This window comes from Saimiri boliviensis, chromosome 2 (genome assembly GCF_048565385.1).
Source record: "Saimiri boliviensis isolate mSaiBol1 chromosome 2, mSaiBol1.pri, whole genome shotgun sequence".
NCBI lineage: Eukaryota > Metazoa > Chordata > Mammalia > Primates > Cebidae > Saimiri > Saimiri boliviensis.
The window spans coordinates 42,455,022-42,474,469 of record NC_133450.1 but is presented as its reverse complement, the minus strand read 5'-3'; the positions used below and the strand labels follow the sequence as shown (position 1 = coordinate 42,474,469).

General features: G+C 42.3%; 2 protein-coding genes across 2 annotated transcripts in view; one reads left to right on the top strand and one right to left on the bottom strand.

Annotated features, from left to right (window-relative positions):
- Positions 1-19,448, top strand: part of PRKCH (protein kinase C eta) — a 347,816-nt gene that overhangs the window by 62,126 nt on the left and 266,242 nt on the right. The window lies entirely within an intron of this gene.
- TMEM30B (transmembrane protein 30B) lies at positions 7,609-9,495 on the bottom strand. The gene has a single exon (XM_003945177.4). The coding sequence runs from the start codon at positions 8,763-8,765 to the stop codon at positions 7,704-7,706; it is 1,062 nt and encodes a 353-aa protein (XP_003945226.3). The 5' UTR covers positions 8,766-9,495; the 3' UTR covers positions 7,609-7,703.

Here is a 19,448-nt window from a genome sequence, read left to right as displayed (position 1 = left end):
AGAGTGCAGTGGCGCAGTCTCAACTCACTGCAACCTCCACTTCATGGGTTCAAGCAATTCTCCTGCCTCAGCCTCCTGAGTAGCTGGGACTACAGGCATGCGCCACCACACCTGGGTAATTTTTGTATTCTTAGTAAAGATGGGGTTTCACCATGTTGGCCAGGCTGGTCTTAATCTCCTGACCTCAGGTGATCTACCCTCCTTGGCCTCCCAAAGTGCTGGGATTATAGGCATGAGCCACCAAGCCCAGCCTGTAGATTTCATGTTTAAAGTGAATTGCACCTTAAGGTTAAAAATGGTTGGTACCATTGCTTTGGAGTATCTACAAAAAAAACTTGCTTGGGAGTCACTGGAAAAGAATGCTGTTAGTAACAAAAGTTTGTAAACTCATCTCTTGTGATCTTGCAACTTTTCTTTGTTTTCAACTATCGGAGGTGCAGGGAGGAGAAACTGTTTCTTACTCAGGGCGGGACTCCCTTTCCTGGGGATTTCATCTGGTTCCATGGCCTGCTTTACTGGCTGAGGGCAGACAATGCAAAGCCATGTCTTAACTTGTTTTCCAGAATCGGAGGAAAGTTTAACATAACAAAATTTTATAGCTCCTGCCCAGTAACATATATTACTTAAAAAAATAAAAATACCTTTCCCTTATCATGCATTATTCTTTTACATGTACATTTTTCCTGACGTATTGAAGTAATATTCCACGGTTTGCTATGACTTGGAGGTTTATGGCCCTTCTGTGGCAGATCAGACTAAACATAATTCATTCATAGCTACTTAGTGCTCAGGGAAATAAACCCCTGAACTTAAATAACTATGGTGTGACCTCTGTAAAATATTATTTACGGCTTTAAAACTGCTATTATGTAGATATCAAGATGTGCCAAATGTTATAAACCAAACACCAGCCAGCAAATGGGACAACTCCTGTTCCATTTATTTTTTCCATCCTTTGTGGATATTTCTCTGCAAATACTACTTTTGTTTAAATGGATTCTGGGGTAATTACCTGGCAGGGGAAAGCGATGTTCATTACATTTTATTATAGACTATTACAGTAAGTAAAAAATTCTCTTTCATAAAGAAGCACCACAAAATGTAAACATTCATTAACATACTGCCGTTTAATAGGAAAGATATTGATTACTTTTGAGCATAAAGTAACTATCCTCACTATCAGTGGACTAATGTAACCCATCTGCTATTCATTTCTGCAAATTAGTTTATGGAGGAAAACCTGATTGTACATTTAAGTTATCCAGATGGAAACTCTACACTGAGCATTTCCATGCTGTCAAGAATACATGTGCATTCTCCGCACTCTAAGGTTTTCAATGTTTAGAGTGCCATCTCTACATCTTACATTATTAGATGCATCTCTGCATCTAATAATTTCTGGAATTATTTCCTATGCATTCAACTATATTGTAGGAAATAAAATGTTCAGTAACAATAAAGTAATGGAGTCACTGGTTTACTAGCTGTCATTCAACACATGTTTGAGGATCCATCATGTGCTGCTTGTGGGACTTGGCACTGGCAATAAGAAAGATGAATGAGAAAAAGATTCTCAGCTCTCATAAAACAAGAAGCCTGAATATGGAGATAGATAAATGAATAATCAGCTTCTAGGCAACATGGCAAATGCTCTGAGAAAGAAATGGAATAAGTACCAAGAGATGAGTAGGCTAAGGACAAGGGATGGAAGAGGCAAAGAAGACTTGGAAGGAACTTCACAGAGGATGAAAACATGGAGTCAAGTCCTCAGGAAGAATGAATGCGCAGATTCTGGTGGTCACATGGAGGAACAAGACCAGCATGAGTAAAGACACAAAGGTTAGGGCCTCTTCAAGTCATTCAATATGGCTGGAATTTGGTGGGGTGTCAGAGGAAAAGTGGATGAAGACTTAGAATGAAGCCAACCATGAAGGCTTGTATGTCCTGCTGAGGACTTTACTTTCTCCTGTAGGCTGTGAGTGGACATGAGTGATTTTGCATTGAGGGGTAACATGATGGGACTTGTGTTTTGTGTAGCTCATTGTGGCTGTGATGTGGGGGATAAACTGGGGCCCAGGTAGGAGGCTCCTCCAACTTTCAGATGAGAAGTGGCAAAGCCCTGGGTCAGGGCGGTGATAAAGAGAGAATTGACTGAAAATGCATTTGGGATATAGAAGTAACAGGATCTGACAACTAGGTGGATGGAAACAGAAAGGGAGAAATCAAGGAGGCAGTTCAGGGGTCCTTGAGGAGATAGAGGAGTCATTTTCAGCATCTGTTGCTGTTCTTAGCAGGGTAGGTTTGGAGGAGTAGCCAGTGAAGTTAGTATGGCCCACACAGAAGTTATGGTACCTAGAGGGAGGGCATTCAGATGTGTTAAAGAGGATTTTGGGAAATGTGAGCTTGGAGAGAAGTTAGGGTTGGAGACAGAGATTATGCCACTTATATATGTGATGTTCAGTAATGTTTTAAAGGTTCATGAAAGTGAATATATGAGCTGATTGGCTCCTCTAAGTAAAACTTAAGACCACAATTGCGTTGTTTGAAAATTACATTGAAATAACAGATAAGTCTTCATCTTCAAGACCTGTAGGAAAAAAATGAAAAGAATAGAAGCAGTTTTACATGTTGTCACTTAGTATGAATAGGAAATGTTTCCGTTCCCATTTTGGATTCTTTAACAAAAATTGGAAATGTCTTTTACTTATTAAAATCATAACAAGAATTAATCAAGTCTTCCTTTGAAAATACTCATGGTCCATTTCAATGATTGTCACTGCCTCATCCAGAATTTATGTTTTCTTTTATTTTAGAACATTACTTAATTTTAAAGAGTTCTGTACAAAACCGAGCAAAATAGAAAGGAATATATTTCGACCTCATTGGTCTTGATTACTTTCTAAAACCTCATGCATTTTTGATGGATAAGATTAATGAGACCACATAGTGTTAAGCACCTTGGACTTTCAGAACAAAGGCCTTTTAGAAGAACAAAGTATCGTTATTAATGACACATCATCTACGGTTTTCATCAGTAATGTAAGGTTCCAGCCACTATAATGGGAACTTAGTTAAGAGCTCAATGTAGAGGGCCAGGCTATTAGCTAAGGTTCTTGACAGTAATACCTTTTGCTCCGAAGGAAAAAGATAAATCACACTCAAATTGATCAAAAAGACAAGCCAAGGGGTTCAAAAGGAGGTGAGCCACCATTCGCTTACCAAATTTCTCAAAGGCCTTGTCATCAGTGGCCCTGGTGGTGAGCGCTGCCCTAGTCATGGGTTTCCTTTGCTGCCAATCCCTTGCCTTCCAGGTATCCTGCTCCTCCAGAAAGATGCCTCATGCTTCAGACCTCATCTTTCCCTTTATTCTCCTCTCCTGTCTTCCAACAACTCCCAAAGTTCATGTTGGGTTTCATTGCCACAGGATTTTTCTCTGTCCTATGTGAACTTGGATAGCAAACTACATTAAATAAAGGAATGCTAGTGTGCTCCGGTAACCTAATTGACATGAGTACCACTAATGACGGCAATCTTAATGCAAGGTGGCAAAGCAGTGGGGAAGCATTTTTACTGAATATGTTTTGTTAGTGTATTCACTAATAACCAAGGAAATAATAGAAGATACCTGTGTACATAGCATTAACACTATTAGGAAAGTTGGCAAATTCCTGACAAACTGCTGCTCTTATGTAAGAATCTGTTTGGGACCTTAATGTACTTCAGGTTCATGAAGACCTTCTTAACAACTCTTTTAAAACTACTCTGTTTTGGTTGGAGGAGACTTAACAGACATTCTCTTGGGGAAAAAAATTAAAGTTAATTGTTTTTTTAATTGCAATTTAAAATCAGCCAGTTCTGTTTTAAGTAGAGAGAAAAAAAAATCTGGAACACAAAGAAATAAAAATAAAAGAAGAGGGAATTTACTTTTTTTTTTTTTTTTAAAGACAGTCTCACTCTGTCGCTCAGGCTGGAGTGCAGTTGTGTGATCTTAGCTTACTGCAACCTCCGCCTTGTGGGTTCAAGCGATTCTCCTGCCTCAGCCTCCCAAGTAGCTGGGACTGCAGGTGCCCACCACCACACCCCGCTATTTGTATTTTTAGTACAGGTGGAGTTTCACCATATTGGCCAGGGTGGTCTTGCTCCTGACCTCAAATGACCCATCTACCTTGCCTCCAAAAGTGCTGGGATTACAGGCATGAGCCACTGCTCCCAGCCAGGAATTTACTTCTTAATTACTTATATGCCCTTGGACTTCTTATATCCAAGGCTTATAGGGAATGAGTTGATGACCTTGCAGCTCTAGCAGCAACTCTGAGAGTTACGCAAGATTGTTGAGATCTCCAATGACAGAAAGAGGATGACAGACTTAAAGTAAGGTAGAAAGGGTTGTGGTTATTTATATATTATGAAGTGATATTTGCTCTAAAGGAAATTCCAGACTCTTAGTCTGTTTATGATTTTTAATAATTACATAGGCCAGGTACGGTGGCTCACACCCGTAATCCCAGCCCTTTGGGATGCCAAGGTTGGCAGATCATTTGAGGTCAGAAGTTCAAGACCAGCCTGACCACCATGGTGAAACCCCATCTCTATTAAAGTATAAAAAATTTAGCGGGTCATGGTGGTGCACACCTGTAATCCCAGCTACTTTGGAGGCTGAGACCCGAGAATCTCTTATACCGGGGAGGTGGAGGTTGCAGTGAGCTGAGGTCACACCACTGCACTTCAGCCTGGCTGGCAGAGTGAGACTCTATCTTAAAAAAAAAAAAAATATATATATATATATATATATATATACATACACACACACACACACACACGCACGCATATATAATAATTTTATAGTGAGCAAAATTGGTTAGTTGATTTGGTTGTGGAGATACCTGGAAAATATTTCTTGTCATATTATTGTTTTAATTTTTTTTTAACCATCTGAGGAAATACAGTGACATATTATTGTTTTAGAAACTCTCACCAACTACTTTACTTTCTCTTTTGTTTGTGCTTTTATTTGACAAAGTTAGGTCAAAGCTCATTTCCAGTCCAGTTGTTGAGGATCACTCTTTGCTATCTCACTTGCAGAAGATATCTCTAGCTAGGGAACATACCTGTAGCTAGGGCACCATGGGAATTCAGGCCAACAAGAAGGCTGAGACACCAGACAAAATGCCACAGCACAGGGATCATTGTAGGAAAATGTTTCACATTTCAGTTTTAAAATTTCTGCTGTTTTAAAGTCCAGAATACCCAGTAAGTAACTGCAATTTATAATTGAAGTAAAATGCAGAAGACTACTATCATCACATTCTTTAATAACTTTTGATACTACAAAAAAAATTAGTTGACATTTATTAAATGCAAAGCATATTTGAGTACTAACTAGTTTACATACATGTTGAGGTTGATAAAGTTCAAATTCTGTTTTCGGAAGTTAACAATGAGTTGAGTTCATTTTAACTGAGTGTTATCATAAAAGATGGTTTTCTTGCTGCAATATAAATCTACGATTAAGAAATTAGCAAAGTGGCTGGTGCTGTTTGTGCCTTTAAGATCATAGTTCAAAGAATTAAGCAAACTTGATAACAAAGGTAAAATAAACATAACCTTTATTCTTTCTCAGAAACCCAGAGAATAGGGCCTGGAGCCATATTCATTAATTTAAACAGAATCAGAATACCTTAACTTTCCTGATCTCATTTAAAATTTTATAGCAATGTATTGATCATTCTAAAAATAACAAAATACATGTTACTCTCAACTACATAGTAAAAAAATGTAGTAAATTCTGTTACCCAAAATAGAGGAGGGCTGGGCTAGTAAGTCGCTCAAACATTTGTAACAAATAAAAATTTCTCTATGTACATATAATGATCATATTTTCATAGCATAAAATCACCATACAAAATCTAATAATAAAATTATGTCGTGTTTAGGAGTTTGGAGGGCAATACATGGAATTAACAAAGTATTTTTTGGTATCTGTAAATAATGGGATAGAATCTCTTAAATTAGGACAGTCCCAGAAATTTTAAGGCAGATGTCAGTAACCTGCACACTGTCCATTGTTCAGAATTTTCAAAGAACTAGAATAAACTATGTAAACAATTCAATACGATTCAATATTACTTAACTGCTAAAAAAAAATACTTCAAGATCTTGCACTGCCTTAAGTGAATGAGTATAATGAAATGAGTAGTAACTGGAAAATGGCTGTAATAGCAGGCACTGAAGAATTCTGACAAATACCAAATAACTGTTTACTTTTAGCAAATAAACTGGTAAGATGATATCACAAAGGGCTTTTAAAAAAGTTCTTTTGCCATACAAGGTTTTTTTTTTTTTTTAAATAAAGCTATTGCTCCTTAGAATAACTTTAAACATATTGACTGATGTTAGTCAATCAACAAAATCAACTGAATGCTTTTAGTTGAGTTTTAATGTCATCTCAGATTCAAATAATCTTGATTCTAGTTTACATATAAGACTATATATGCCTTTTCCTTGATTGAAATATGATTACTAGAAATCAACAGATTTCATTTGAAAACATAAATTCTTTTTCCAGATCCAAGGAAAAAGATTTGAATGAAGCCCTTTCTAATCACACACACACACTCAGACACACACACACACACACACACACACACACACACACACACAATTAAATGACAAAGAAGAATGAGCTAGGAGACACAGATGTGACTTTAGGGAAATTACTTTTCCTCGAAGATCTCTTCCAGCTATCTGATTCTGCGTTAAAGCATTTCCTCTGAACTGTACAAACTGGCCTCACATTTTCGAGTTTCTGCACAGTACCTGGCTTTTATACTGAAATATCAAATGAATAACATAAATCCTGACTTACAAATCTGTATGCCAACTATTTTCCCCAGATAGTGATTTTTAAAAAATTCATTCAAGTCATCAAGAGCTTCCGACATTCAAGGCAGAGTGCCAGACCAAACCTGGAACATCATGGTTGTCACTGCCCCTGGGAACAAATTGCTATCTGAAAAAGTGAACTCAGGCCCAACCTGGTTCAGGGTCCTGAATCCCAAATTTGAGGGAAAATGGGAATCTCCAGAGGAGTTTGTTAAAACACAGCTTCAAGGGTGTCACCCCAGCCTTACTGTGTCTGAATCTCTAGTTGGTGTCTTCTAATCTAGCTGCATATTTAACAGGCATGTTCTCCCTCACGCCTCCACGTCTCTTCAGGTAATGTGTGGGCCTCACTCTTCATTCCAACCCACTCTCCCCCCAAAGAAAAGAACACCACTGTGCTGTAGTGACAAAAGCTCTGGACTCAAGAGTCAGGAGTCATTTGCCAGTTGCCTGATCTCAGTTATTTCACATTGCTAGGTGTCTCAATCTCTTTCTAATAGGGGTTGAACAGGAGTCTCCATAGGGATCCCTTCCACTCTCAGATTGAAGAACCTAACATGGCAACTCGGTGTCGTGAAGGAGGTGGGGAGAATTTGCAAGGATGTTTCACTCTGTAGTCAACATCCCTCCCCACAGCAAGACAGTCTAGCAAGCCCCACAAGGGCAAGGGGGTAATTCCCTTCTCTGGTCCCCTCATTCACAAATGGAGAAAAGCGAGGTGAGGTTGGAATCTGGCGAGGGGCGAGGGACGAGGGGGTGATGCCAAAAGAAGCTCGCAAGAGTTTTGGCAAGAAGCAGGAAGGGTCCCTGGAAAGCTGGAATCACTCCTCGGCGTCGTCGTCGTCGTCCTGGTCCTGGTAGCGAATGTAGACGACCAGCATGACAAAGCCGATGAGGATGCAGAGGGAGCCGACGACCAGGTACGCGATACCCAGGAAGGGGTTCTTGCCGCCCATCCACGAGATGCTGCTGAAGATGAGGAGCTTGTGGCCTTTGAACGCGCGCACCGGGTAGTTGTAGGTGATGTTGACGCGGTAGGCGCCCCGCGGCAGCCCGGCCGAGTAGTTGCCCTGGCGGATGCGCGCGTACAGCCTGCGGAACGTGGGCAGCGCCGCCGTGCGCATCCACACCACGAAGTCCTGGTTGATGAAGCCGGTGTTGTTGGGGTCGGGGCTGAGCTCGTAGACCGGCCGGCGCCAGTTGGGCGGAGGCGCAGTGCCTCGGAAGGCCAGCGCCAGGCTGCCGTTGACCAGCGGCGGGTTGCGGAACTTGACGTGGTAGTCTGTCCACCAGGCGATGCCGGAGCGGTCGAGCGGCACCTCGACGTAGGGCCCGCCGGGCCGGCGCTGGTGCCACAGCGAGAAGGAGTCGTTGAAGAGGCTGTTGGCGATGGCGCCGCAGGGCGCGATGGGCAGGCCGGCCGCGCTGCGCTGGTAGGGGGCGCACTCGTTGGCCGGGTGGCGCAGCGCGCTGGGCATCCCGCTCAGCTGCTCGTCGTCGCGGGACACGCCGTAGCGCCGGTTGTTCTGGTAGAAGTTGGTCAGCTCGTAGTAGAGGTAGACGGGGCCCTGGAAAAGCTCGGGCAGCGAGAAGTACCAGGCGCACGAGCAGGGGGGCGGCGGCGCCCGGCCCTCGCCGGCCGCGGCGCACACCGAGCAGTTGCCGGTGCCCTGGTCGCCGGTGTAGTCGTACTCCAGCTCCTTGATGCCGTTGGAGGAGTAGTAGAGGCCCAGGCCCAGGCCGATGAAGGCCAGGCCCGCGCAGAAGAAGAGCGGCAGCGCGATGCTGGCCGACAGCAGCGGCTGCCAGGCGGGGAGGCGCTGCTGCGTGAAGGCGGTGTTGTCGGGCTGGTGGGCGCCCCGGGCCGTGGCGCTCCAGGTCATGGCGGCCGCGCGGGGACCGAGGCGCGTGCTCACCGAGCGGGGCCCAGCCGCGGGGCGCCGCCCCCTCCGCGGCAAGCTAGCAGGGGCACTGCTCGCGGATCGGGTTTCCCGCCGGCTCAGGTGGGTTTTTGCCCGAGCTCCGCCTCGGCCTCCCGCACAGGTGAGTTTAGTTCCACGTCCCACGGGCAGTGCCCACACCCCCCAGTTCCGCCTCGGCCCAGGTGCGCTCCGCCCCCGCGGATCACCGGGAGCCGCACCTCGCCCGCCCTTTCCGAGGTGAGCTTGTGGGTGTTTTTTTTTTTTTTAACCTTATCTGGTAGACTCAGGCTCGCCTTTCCTCCCCGTCCGGGTCATCGGACTCCAGCTCCTCCTCTCCGAGGTGAGTGCCGGTCCCAGGCTGCCTCTGAGTGGCTCATACCTGGCTCAAGTATCACCTTCCTTTCCGCCTTCCAAGTGACTAGAGTTCCTGGGCCAGTCTTCCTAAATCAAAAGGCGTTCCGGCCTCCAGCAGAAATTTCTGCTGAGGGCTTGCACCGTGGTCCTGGAAGCTTGAGGATTTCAGATTGTTAATCCTGCTTTACTTGGGGGGGAAAGATGGCTCTAGACCATTTTGTCTTTTAGGTTAGCTTCAGAAACTCCTTTCGCTCAGCTTTCAGTCTCAAGTTGGAGTGTCCAGGGAATTACACTATGTTAGATCTGTTTCGAATTCAACGCCTCCGTTCAAATTTTAGCTTTTTTTTTTTTTTTTTTTTTTAAAGGGAAAATGATTTTCTGGCCAGATCACCCAGTCTGGCTTTATAACTAGGAAATGTGGAAAGTTCTCTAAAAATAAAATGATCCTTAAAAAGAATCAAAGACTGGAGAGGTTCAGAGCCTTTAAATAACTCTCTAGCTGGTGGAGAAGCCAAGAAAGGAGAAAAATGTGCTGGACTACATGTGATTTCTTTTTCTTTTCAGAATACTTGCCTGACTAGAGAAAGGTCCAATCCAAGGTCCCAGAAGACCTAGCTGCTATCCACAAAGACATCTGGAGTGTCTGACCTAAGGAAGTGAACTACAAGGGGTTTATAGGATTTATTATAAAAAGAACTCAAATTGGCTCCCTAAGTTGCCTGGGATTCTGGCTTTTTTGTTTGTTTGTTTGTTTTGTTTTGTTTTGTTTTTTTATCTTGGTTGGTATAGCATATACAAGGGAGTACTGGGACATTCTGATTTCTTACTAAGTCTTCTCTAGGTATTGTGTTCTTGCTTCTCTTCCAGCTCGTAAAATGCAAGTAATACAAATGTTTTCTCTATTACACTACATCTAGTATAATATATTGTATTCAGAAGTCATTCAAAACCCATTGAAACTTGGAAAGTTAAAATGCTTATTAAATTGAACAACAGGAATTTTGTTTGCATCTCCCAAGTGTTCAGCCCTATGCTAATTAGACAAAAAAGGATCCTTGACCTCAAGGCATTTGTAGTCTGATAGGGTACATATTAGGAGTAAGAAACAATCAAAATAGCCAATAGTAGTCATTAATCATAGCATGTAATTAAGTATCAAATTGCACTTTATAAGTCACACTAAAATTAAAAAGTAATACTGTTTTAAATAATGGAACATTGATTCCATTTTGTTGAATGAATGAAATGTGGAAACTAGGTATTAGAGAAGACTGAGGGAAATTCAAGTGACTTGAATTTAATTCCCTCACTTCTTATACCCCAAAACAGGAAGTTCCAAAATTCTCAACAAGTGCCCATAGTGTGATCCAGTCTTCCACTGTTTTTTTTTTTTTTTTCAATAAAAGAATAAACAGTTCTTCGTATCATTATGGTTGAGTTCCAACCACCCCTGTATCACTGAATCACTAGTCCACAACACTAGTATCTAGGAAGGAATTCAGTTTTCACAACTTTAGCAGATTTTGTTTGTTTGTTTGTTTGTTTGTTTTGAGAGAGAGGCATCTCCCTCTGTTGTCCAGGCTTGTCTCAAACTCTTGAGCTCAAGAGATCCTTCTGCCTCAGCCTCCCAAATTGTTGGGATTATAGGCATCATGCCAAGCCTATCTGGTAGATCTTATGCCTTTATCTAGCAGATCACCACACCCCTAAAAGTGCAAGCCCCATTCTTGAGCTCAGAGCCTTTCCTCCTTTTCTCCTCTCCTTGGATTATCTAAAGGTACTAGTTTATTCATTCCACTAATCAAGGTAACAGATTTTCAATGTCAAAAGAGAGTAAAGGCACTTTGAGAGGCCGAGGCAGGAGCATCACTTGAGCCCAGCAATTTGACACCAGCCTGGGCTATATAAGCGGAACTTGTCTCTACAAAAAATAAAAATAAATTAGCTGGGTGTGGTGGCATGTGCCTGAGGTCCCAGCTATTTGAGGCTAAGGTGGAAGGATAGCTTTAACCAGGGATGTCAAGGCTGCAGTGAGTTATGATTACACCACTGTACTCCAGACCTGACAACAAACAAGACCCTGTCTCAAAAAAAAAAAAGAAAAAAAAGGAAAAAGAAAAAAAGAGAGAATAAGGTTCTAAAGGAGAAAGATTGTTTTTAGAAATGTGTGGAAAGGGAAGGAGAAGAGAAAGGCAAGTGGTAACTGTCTAGAAGAGCATATATTCTAAAGGAAAGGCTTCTTTTAAAGATGGCAGAGAAGTGTTTATTCTGAGGGAAAAAGAAAATAGTTCAGATGAGGTCAAAGAGAGGGGTGGCAAGCTCACTGATGGTGCAAAGGCAGAAGCAGGCTGGAGATGCTGATCCACCCGTCAGAGCCACTGGTTTCAGAGAACAGATGCAGGATTATCCTACCTCTGAAATGGGAGGGCAGGGTGATAAAAATGCCCTCTGCGGAATGCAACTGGACATAAGGCTCCCACACCTCAGGCTGGGAGAAAGAAATGACTGAATGTGACCAGCATATGGTGGTTTTCAGGGCAGATGAATTAGAAAGGTAAAAATTCAAGATACTGCAGTCCTTGTGGAGGGGGGGTGGCTAAAGTGATGGGCATTAGTAGTTAATCTGAATGGTGAAAAAAATGATACCAAGCCTGTGGATCAAAAGAAAAAGAAAGTACCAGTAGATTGGCAGTCCTAATGATGTTAATTGGCAGGTGCCATGAAAGCTGGAAAGATAAAGTGCTTGTATGAGATGGGGTGTTAAAGATCTTGGAGGTGAAGCTGTACCAAGGTCCATATATACACTGTATTTCCCCTACCAGCTCCTAAGTTCCGAGAGGCAGAAGACTAATATACATTGTCATGTTCCTCAGAGTTTACTCTGTAGGGAGAGTTCAGATCTCATGCCTCACATTTTATTACACAGGTTATGATGTATTAAAGGACACTTGGATCATGTAAACTCTTTAGTAAAATAAGAAACAAGTTCACTCTAAACAATTCTTTTTTGTATCAGTATTATTCAGAGAACTCAAGAAAAGAAAAAAGTAATTTCTAGTCCAAATACTGCTAAAATCACTTCATTTTGGTGAAGTGTTGTGGCTCATGCCTATAATCCCAGCACTTTGGGAGGGCGAGGTGGGCGGATCACGAGGTCAGGAGTTTGAGACCAGCCAGGCCAACATAGTGAAACCCTGTCTCTACTAAAAATACAAAAAAATTAGCCGGGAATGGTGGCGTGCACCTGCAGTCCCAGCTAATCGGGAGGCGGAGGCAGGAGAATCGCTTGAATCCTGGAGGCAGAGGTTGTGGTGAGCCAAGATTGTGCCACTGCACTCCAGCCTGGGCAACAGAGCAAGACTTCATCTCAAAAAAAAAAAAAAAAATCCTTTTTTTTTTTTCATTTTATTTCCTGGATTTTATCCATGTAAATATTTAATTTTTAATTGGTTATAATTAAGATATATACACAATTATTCGAGTAATCAAATTCCTTTTGGAATGAGATGAAGAATGAAATAAAAATTTTCCAGGTTCCTTAATGGTGCCATTATTCATAGGTCTATCATATTTAACGATTGTTGAACATATAGGTTATATCCAGTTTTTCAATATTCCAAAGAATGTGATAATGGCCATCTTTTTTGCATATAACCGTTTTTCAAAACTTCGTGTCTCCTCTTTCCCCAACCTTTTCCTTCAGATTTTTTTCCTTAGGATAAATTTCTAAAAGTAGGAAAGGAAATTAAAGGTCAAACTCTTTAAAAATACTTTCTGCTGGAGTCATATTTACACGGCCACAACAATGTATATACTTTGCCAACAAAACCAAAAGCTAACCGCAGAATATGTTTAATCTATTGCTAATAAACTCTCAGATACTAGGAGAATAGTATAGTATAGGGGAAAGAATGCTGGCCTGAACTTAAGGAAGTTCAGATTCTACCCTAGAAGTTCATTAGGATATAATTATGTGACCTTGGTCAAATTGCTTAACTTTTCTGTTCTCATGATTAATAGCTAACATTTATTGAGTGCCTTCTGTGAGCCAGTGCTTTTAGTCACTGTGTAAGCACATTATATATGTTGTCCTGTCTAATTCATGCACAAATGGGGGCATTCGGTACAATTATCATACTCAATGAACTGATGCAAAACTAAGATTGAAGCCAGTGCAATGGAGGCTGCCCAAGTTCTCACAGTTGTAATGGGGAGATGAGCAATTCAAAGGTCAGCCTCATTCCAGCATCCTGCATCTTCAACCACACTACACTATAAGGCCTTGGCATATTTCCTCCTAAAAAAAACCCTCCAAAAATGTTAACTTTGAACCATTGTTGATTGTTGCAAATCTTCTCTTAACACCCCAAAGATAAGCAAATTGTTTCATTTACACAGTCCCAGGAACAGCTGAGTTGCTTGTATTTTTGTTTTCACAAAAGCTTTTGCTTTTGTTTAGCATGCTCATTTCTCTTGCTAAAATAAAAATAATTTCACTTGTCTGGCTGTTCTCAGTTTTTGCAGTTATTTCATTTAATTCATGACTATCTTATTGTAACAGAACCTGGGTCTTTAATTGGCCTTCCCTTATAGGGGTTTATACTGCTTAAGATTGTTGCCTATTACTCTGCCCATGGGGCAGCTTTTATTTAAAAAGAATCAAATTAAATTGCTTCATAAAATTACAGCATGTGCTCAGAAAAGTTTAAAAAAAAATTCAGTGTGCCTGGACTTCATATTTCATTAAGAACTGCATTCAGCAGACTTCCGGTTTCAAACGTTATGGAGTGGTACCCCCTAGTGGAAGATGCAGAGAAACTTTAGTTAACTAGCACTGGAAGCACCAGGGGCACGAAAGACAGAAGCGAATTGTCTCCACTCCTTCCTGTGGTGTGTTGGTTCTTTGTCACTAACTTACTGCAAAACAGTGGTCAAAGAGAGGGTGAACTATGAGCACAGTTGGGTGGGTTGAGTTGCAGGGGCCAGTATAAAGTGAAAAATGGGACTGAGATAGATAACAGTAGGTCTTCAACAGCAGAGGAATTAGGTGTGGGATGGCCAGATTAAAAGATAGTCGGCAGGGCACAGTGGCTCACACCTGTAATCCCAGCACTTTAGGGGGTCAAGGTGGGTGGATCACTTGAGGTCAGTCTGGCCAGTATGGCAAAACCCTGTCTACTAAAAATACAAAAATTAGCCAAGTGTGGTGGCACGTGCCTGTGATCCTAGCTTCTCAGGAAGTTGAGGCAAGAGAATCTCTTGAACCTGGGAAGCAGAGGTTGCAGTGAGCTGAGATCACACCACTGCACTTCAGCCTGGGCAACAGTGCAAGACTCCATCTAAAAAAAATAAAAAATGGATAGGGTTAGACTTGAATTATGTGGGTAGAGTTTGGCTGTAGAGGTTGTGCTTGGTGAGTTGGCAGGAGAGAGACCCCAGAATAGGCAGAAGACAAGTTAGGTGACAGAATTGAGACAGAGGGCAAGAAAGAGCTCTGTACTGGAAAGAAGAGAGGGGGTTGACTCAAAACTGAATTAGGGCTGTGCCCAGTGGCTCATGCCTGTAATCCCAGCACTTTAGGAGGCCAAAGTAGTCAGCTCACTTGAGGCCAGGAGTTTGAGACCAGCCTTGCCAAAATGGTGAGACTCCATCTGTACTAAAAATACAAAATTAGCCAGGCATAGTAGTGCATGCCTGTAATCCCAGCTACTCAGGAAGCCAAGGCATGAAAATTGCTTGAACCTGAGAGGTGGAGGTTGCAGTGAGCCGAGATCATGCCACTGTGCTCCAGCCTGGGCAGCAGAGTGAGATTCTGTCTCAAGAAAAAAAAAAAAAAACTGAATTGGACTGTCCAGTGTGGCCAGTGTGAGGGGCTTTATACCCAAGGTGAGGACTGGAAGAGGAAGGGGAGCACCATGACAGTGTCTGTGGAGCCAGCCAATCTTTTGAGGCTAGAAGCCACCTCCTCTGCCATCCTCTGTCCCCGATGTAGTGAAACTCATTGGTTTGGGAAAGGCTTCACCCTCCACATAGTGAGTATATCTATTTGAAACTTTAGGAACTTCCTATGTATTGGTAAATAAACATTTCAAAAATTGAAGAAAGTTATCAGATTTTAAAATTGAATAAATATCTGTTGCTACATCAGAGCAAAGCCATATGTTCTAATAGCCATGAACCAGGGAGGGAGGGCTGACATCCTCCAGAAAACCGAGATCCCCAACAAAGACATGCTTAGATGCCCTTCCTTGTGTGATACCAGCAATAAGCCAAATACGCATACTCCTTTTTTTCATTTTCCCTCCCAGAACCACCAGGAAAGAATTGTTTTTTAAAAAAATTAAATATTATTTGTTCGTAGAAGGAGAGTCTAGCTCTGTTGCCCAGGCTGGTCTTGAACTCCCGGGCTCAAGCGATCCTCCTGCCTCAGCCTCTCAAAGTGCTGGGATTACAGGCATGAACTGTGGTGCCCAGCCTGAATTAAACATACTTTCAATTCCATTACCTAGGTCACTGATTCAAATGCAAAAGCACCTTGGCCCAGCACCCTGGGAACCAACATTTGTTATGTGCGCCGATTAATACTGATTTGTTAATATTCAATCTGGAGATTGTATACCCATGGAGAGTTGCAGGAGCCCCTGACTTTTTCTCTGAATAGTAACTCTGAATTTGTAGTGGCTGTGTTTAAATTTTTAGTTTTCTTCCTGTCGGAAAAGTTTCGTGAAGATGGTTGCATGGTGTCAACTTCTAAGCCAAAGTTTGGGAATCTTAATGGAACCGAGACTGTAGATGATACCAGAAAGTTCACCCAGAGCAGGCTCTCACGTGATGATAGGAGCTCTGAGAGCCACTCACCTACTGCAGCTTGATATTCCATCTGGTGATTCTCTTTGACCTTAATCTGAAATTTCTGGGATGCAAGGAACAGAAATTTATTCAAGTCAGCTTTAGTAAAGAGGTTGTCGTTGTTCTGAGGTGAGGTATGTCACAGAAGGAAGAACTGAGGGAAGCAGATCAGATCTGGCTGTCACTGGACTGGAACATCATCAGGCAGCTCCCTTCTCTCTGCATTGTCTCTTGCCTCTGCTTCTCTCTGCAGCTCGGGCAAGCCATTTTCTTCAGCAAGGCTCTTGTTTTTGCACCTCCAAATCTTGGCTTCTATGGCTTTTGGTTGCCACAGCTTTGACGCTGGCACCAGTAATATATCACCTTACAGGTAATACAGGCATAAGCCACCACACTTTGCCCCACTTTTAAAACATGAGTGGATTAGCAAATGCCTTAATAAGAACATCTATAAACCCAAGTCACATGGAGAGGAAGGGGACCAGCATAATTTGGATCGAGATCCAAAGTGGACCAGGCCAGGGAACTAAGCATGTATTGAGGTGAACATAGTAACCATCTTCAGCATTCTTAAAAGACAAGGAGTAAGTTTTTTTCTGCATTACTCCAGAAAATGAACCTAGAATACATGAGAGTCATTACCAAGGAAACTGCCAAGGCCAGGTGTTGTGGCTCACACCTGTAATCCCAGCACTTTGGGAGGCTAAGGCAAAAGGATTGCTTGAGTGCAAAAGTTTGAGACCACCCTGGGCAACATGGCAAAACCCTGTCTCTACAAAAAATGCCAAAATTAGTTAGGCATGGTGGCATGTGCCTATGGTCCCAGCTACTCAGGAGGCTGAGGTGGGAGGATCACTTGGGTCCAGGAGGTGGAGGCTGCAGTGAGCCATGATCGTGCCACTGCACTCCAGCCTGGGTGACAGAAGGAGACCCTATTTCAAAAGTAAAGATTGAGGGTGGCTTTAAACTTCACAATAGAACAACATACAAAAATAAAATACTTCACAGTATAAGGGTGAAGGCAGAGGGACTATATTTTGTAAAACAGTATGGAGCTGAGTGAGAAGCTGGTTTGTGAAGCACCTGTCGTGAAATCCCGTGGCCTGGGTGGAGGTAGTCTGCAGGGCTGCCTCTTAGGTTTCCTAGTGGCCAAGAAGGGAAAGGATAAGCCATTCCATCTATGAGAGAAAAGAAGCCATTAGTTCAGAAGAACTTTAAAGGTTTCTGCCTCAAAGGAAAGAAAAAGTGTGGCTGGGCATGGTGGCTCACGCCTGTAATCCCAGCATTTTGGGAGGCTGAGGCAGGCAGATCACAAGGTCAGGAGTCTGAGACTATCCTAGGCAATATGGCGAAACCCTGTCTCTACTAAAATTACAAAAATTTGCTGGGTGTGGTGGTGTGCACCTGTAGTCCCAGCTACTCGGGAGGCTGAGGCAGGAGAATTGCTTGAACCTGGGAGGCGGAGGTTGCAGTGAGCGGAAATTGCGCCATTGCACTCCAGCCTGGTGACAGAGCAAGACTCTGTCTCAGGGAAAAAAAAAAAAAAAAAGAATAGGAAAAATGTTCTCCTTGGGATTCTCCCGGAGATGTTGTGAAATCAGGGGGGAAAATGACATGTCTAACAACATCCTTACAGTGAATGCCTCACTTAGTTCCTAGGATTGTTTCTTGTAACATCTGCCAGAGTGAGACAGAATGGTACTCCGTCAAGGCACAATTCAGAGGCCCCATGATCCAGTCTGGGTGTGCCATTCTGTGGGTCTCTGCCCTGATGTCTACGGATGGGTTAAAGGACCTAGCAGTGTTTCCAAGATGTCCTCTGAGGGGCAGCTTCCCAACATCCCATGGTCCTGTCCCTGGGCTTCTAAGAAAGACAAGGTTTGAACAAGGATTCTATGGTTTAAAAAGTTTGAAACCTACTGACCTAAAACAAATGAGTGCATTGCTGTCCTGCACATAATTCTCTGCAAATATTGCTCATTTTCCAAAGTTCAGTAATTAAGGAGCAGCAGTGAGTTACAAGATTAAACATCCTTCAGTTAATAGGGTTGCTAAAAAAAAAAAAAAAAAAAAAAAAGATTGCACATCCTGATAAATTCCTGGCACACAGAGCATCCATGTTGCCAATTAAATGCAGAGCCATATGTTTTAATAAGCCAGAAAGCTAGGAAGGGATTGACAACTTCTTATTAAAACTGAGGTACATAGCAAGGACATATGGTAGACAGAAGGCCACCACACCTCAGCTTGGAGGTGCGCTAAGAAAGGACCGTCTGCCTGTGCTCAGATTCTCCTTAAGAAATAATTTAGTGTTTGTTCTAACAAGACAATACACCGAGTATAGCCTCACTGATTTTAGCCTGAAAAAAATTTTAATTTCTTATAACCAAATGTCTATTTTGTGCATAAACAAATCTCAGTAAGTACCTTATGGAATATCTAGCTTTGTATACTGAGAAAAGTATATGCATACATTTAAAAATATATATAAATTAGAAAGTTGGTTTTGGATTTAGAGCAACTGGTCCTTCTTTGTGATAATAATGGCTAAGATCAATGATCTATTTATTAATGCCCTCTGGTTCTTGCACTGATGAAACAGAGAAAGGCCTCTGTATTCCTTGTAATTGGAATAAACACTGTATCTAAACCTCACTGTGGACTGTTACTCTTGACCTTGAAATACAGTGGTATTAAGTGCAGGTTATAAGCTTTTGTGACTGAGGGCGGGAGTGGGGATGGGGAATCAATACTGAGTTTGCGTATCTTGGGCTATAACTGATTTCAGTCCTCTGAGTCAAAGATTATGGAAAGGTCAATAAAAACTGCAAGCACTCTTATGTTTTTCTTATCAGACTGCTTCACAAAATTGATAAAGAATTTAATAATGATCAGTGGTGAAATAGCTGCGCCTCTAGAACCTTGTATAGAACATTGGCCCAAGAGTCCCAGAACTCACATTGTATTAATCAGGGAAGTGGCATGTATTTTGGATGATCCATGTAGTAAATTAGGAGGAGATTTTAAAAATTACCCTTGGGGAAAAATGTGATAGACCAAACTCTGGTCCAATCAATGAGGAAATTTTTCTCATTAAAAATACCACCAAGGGCTAGGCATGGTGGCTCATGCTTGTAATCCCAGCATTTTAGGAGGCTGGGATGGGAAGATCACTTGAGCCCAGGAGTTCAAGACCAGCCTGGGAAACATAAGGAAACCCTGTCTCTACAAAAAAAAAAAAAAAAAAAAAAAAAAAAAAAAAAAAAAAAAATTAATTAGTTGTGTGTGGTGTGCACAACTGTGGTCCTAGCTACTAGGAAGGCTGAGGTGGGAGGATTGCTTGAACGCAGGAGGTCATGGCTGTAGTGAGCTGTGATCCCACCACTGCACTCTAGCCTATGTAGTGAGACCCTGTCTCAAAAAAAGACAAAACAAAACCGC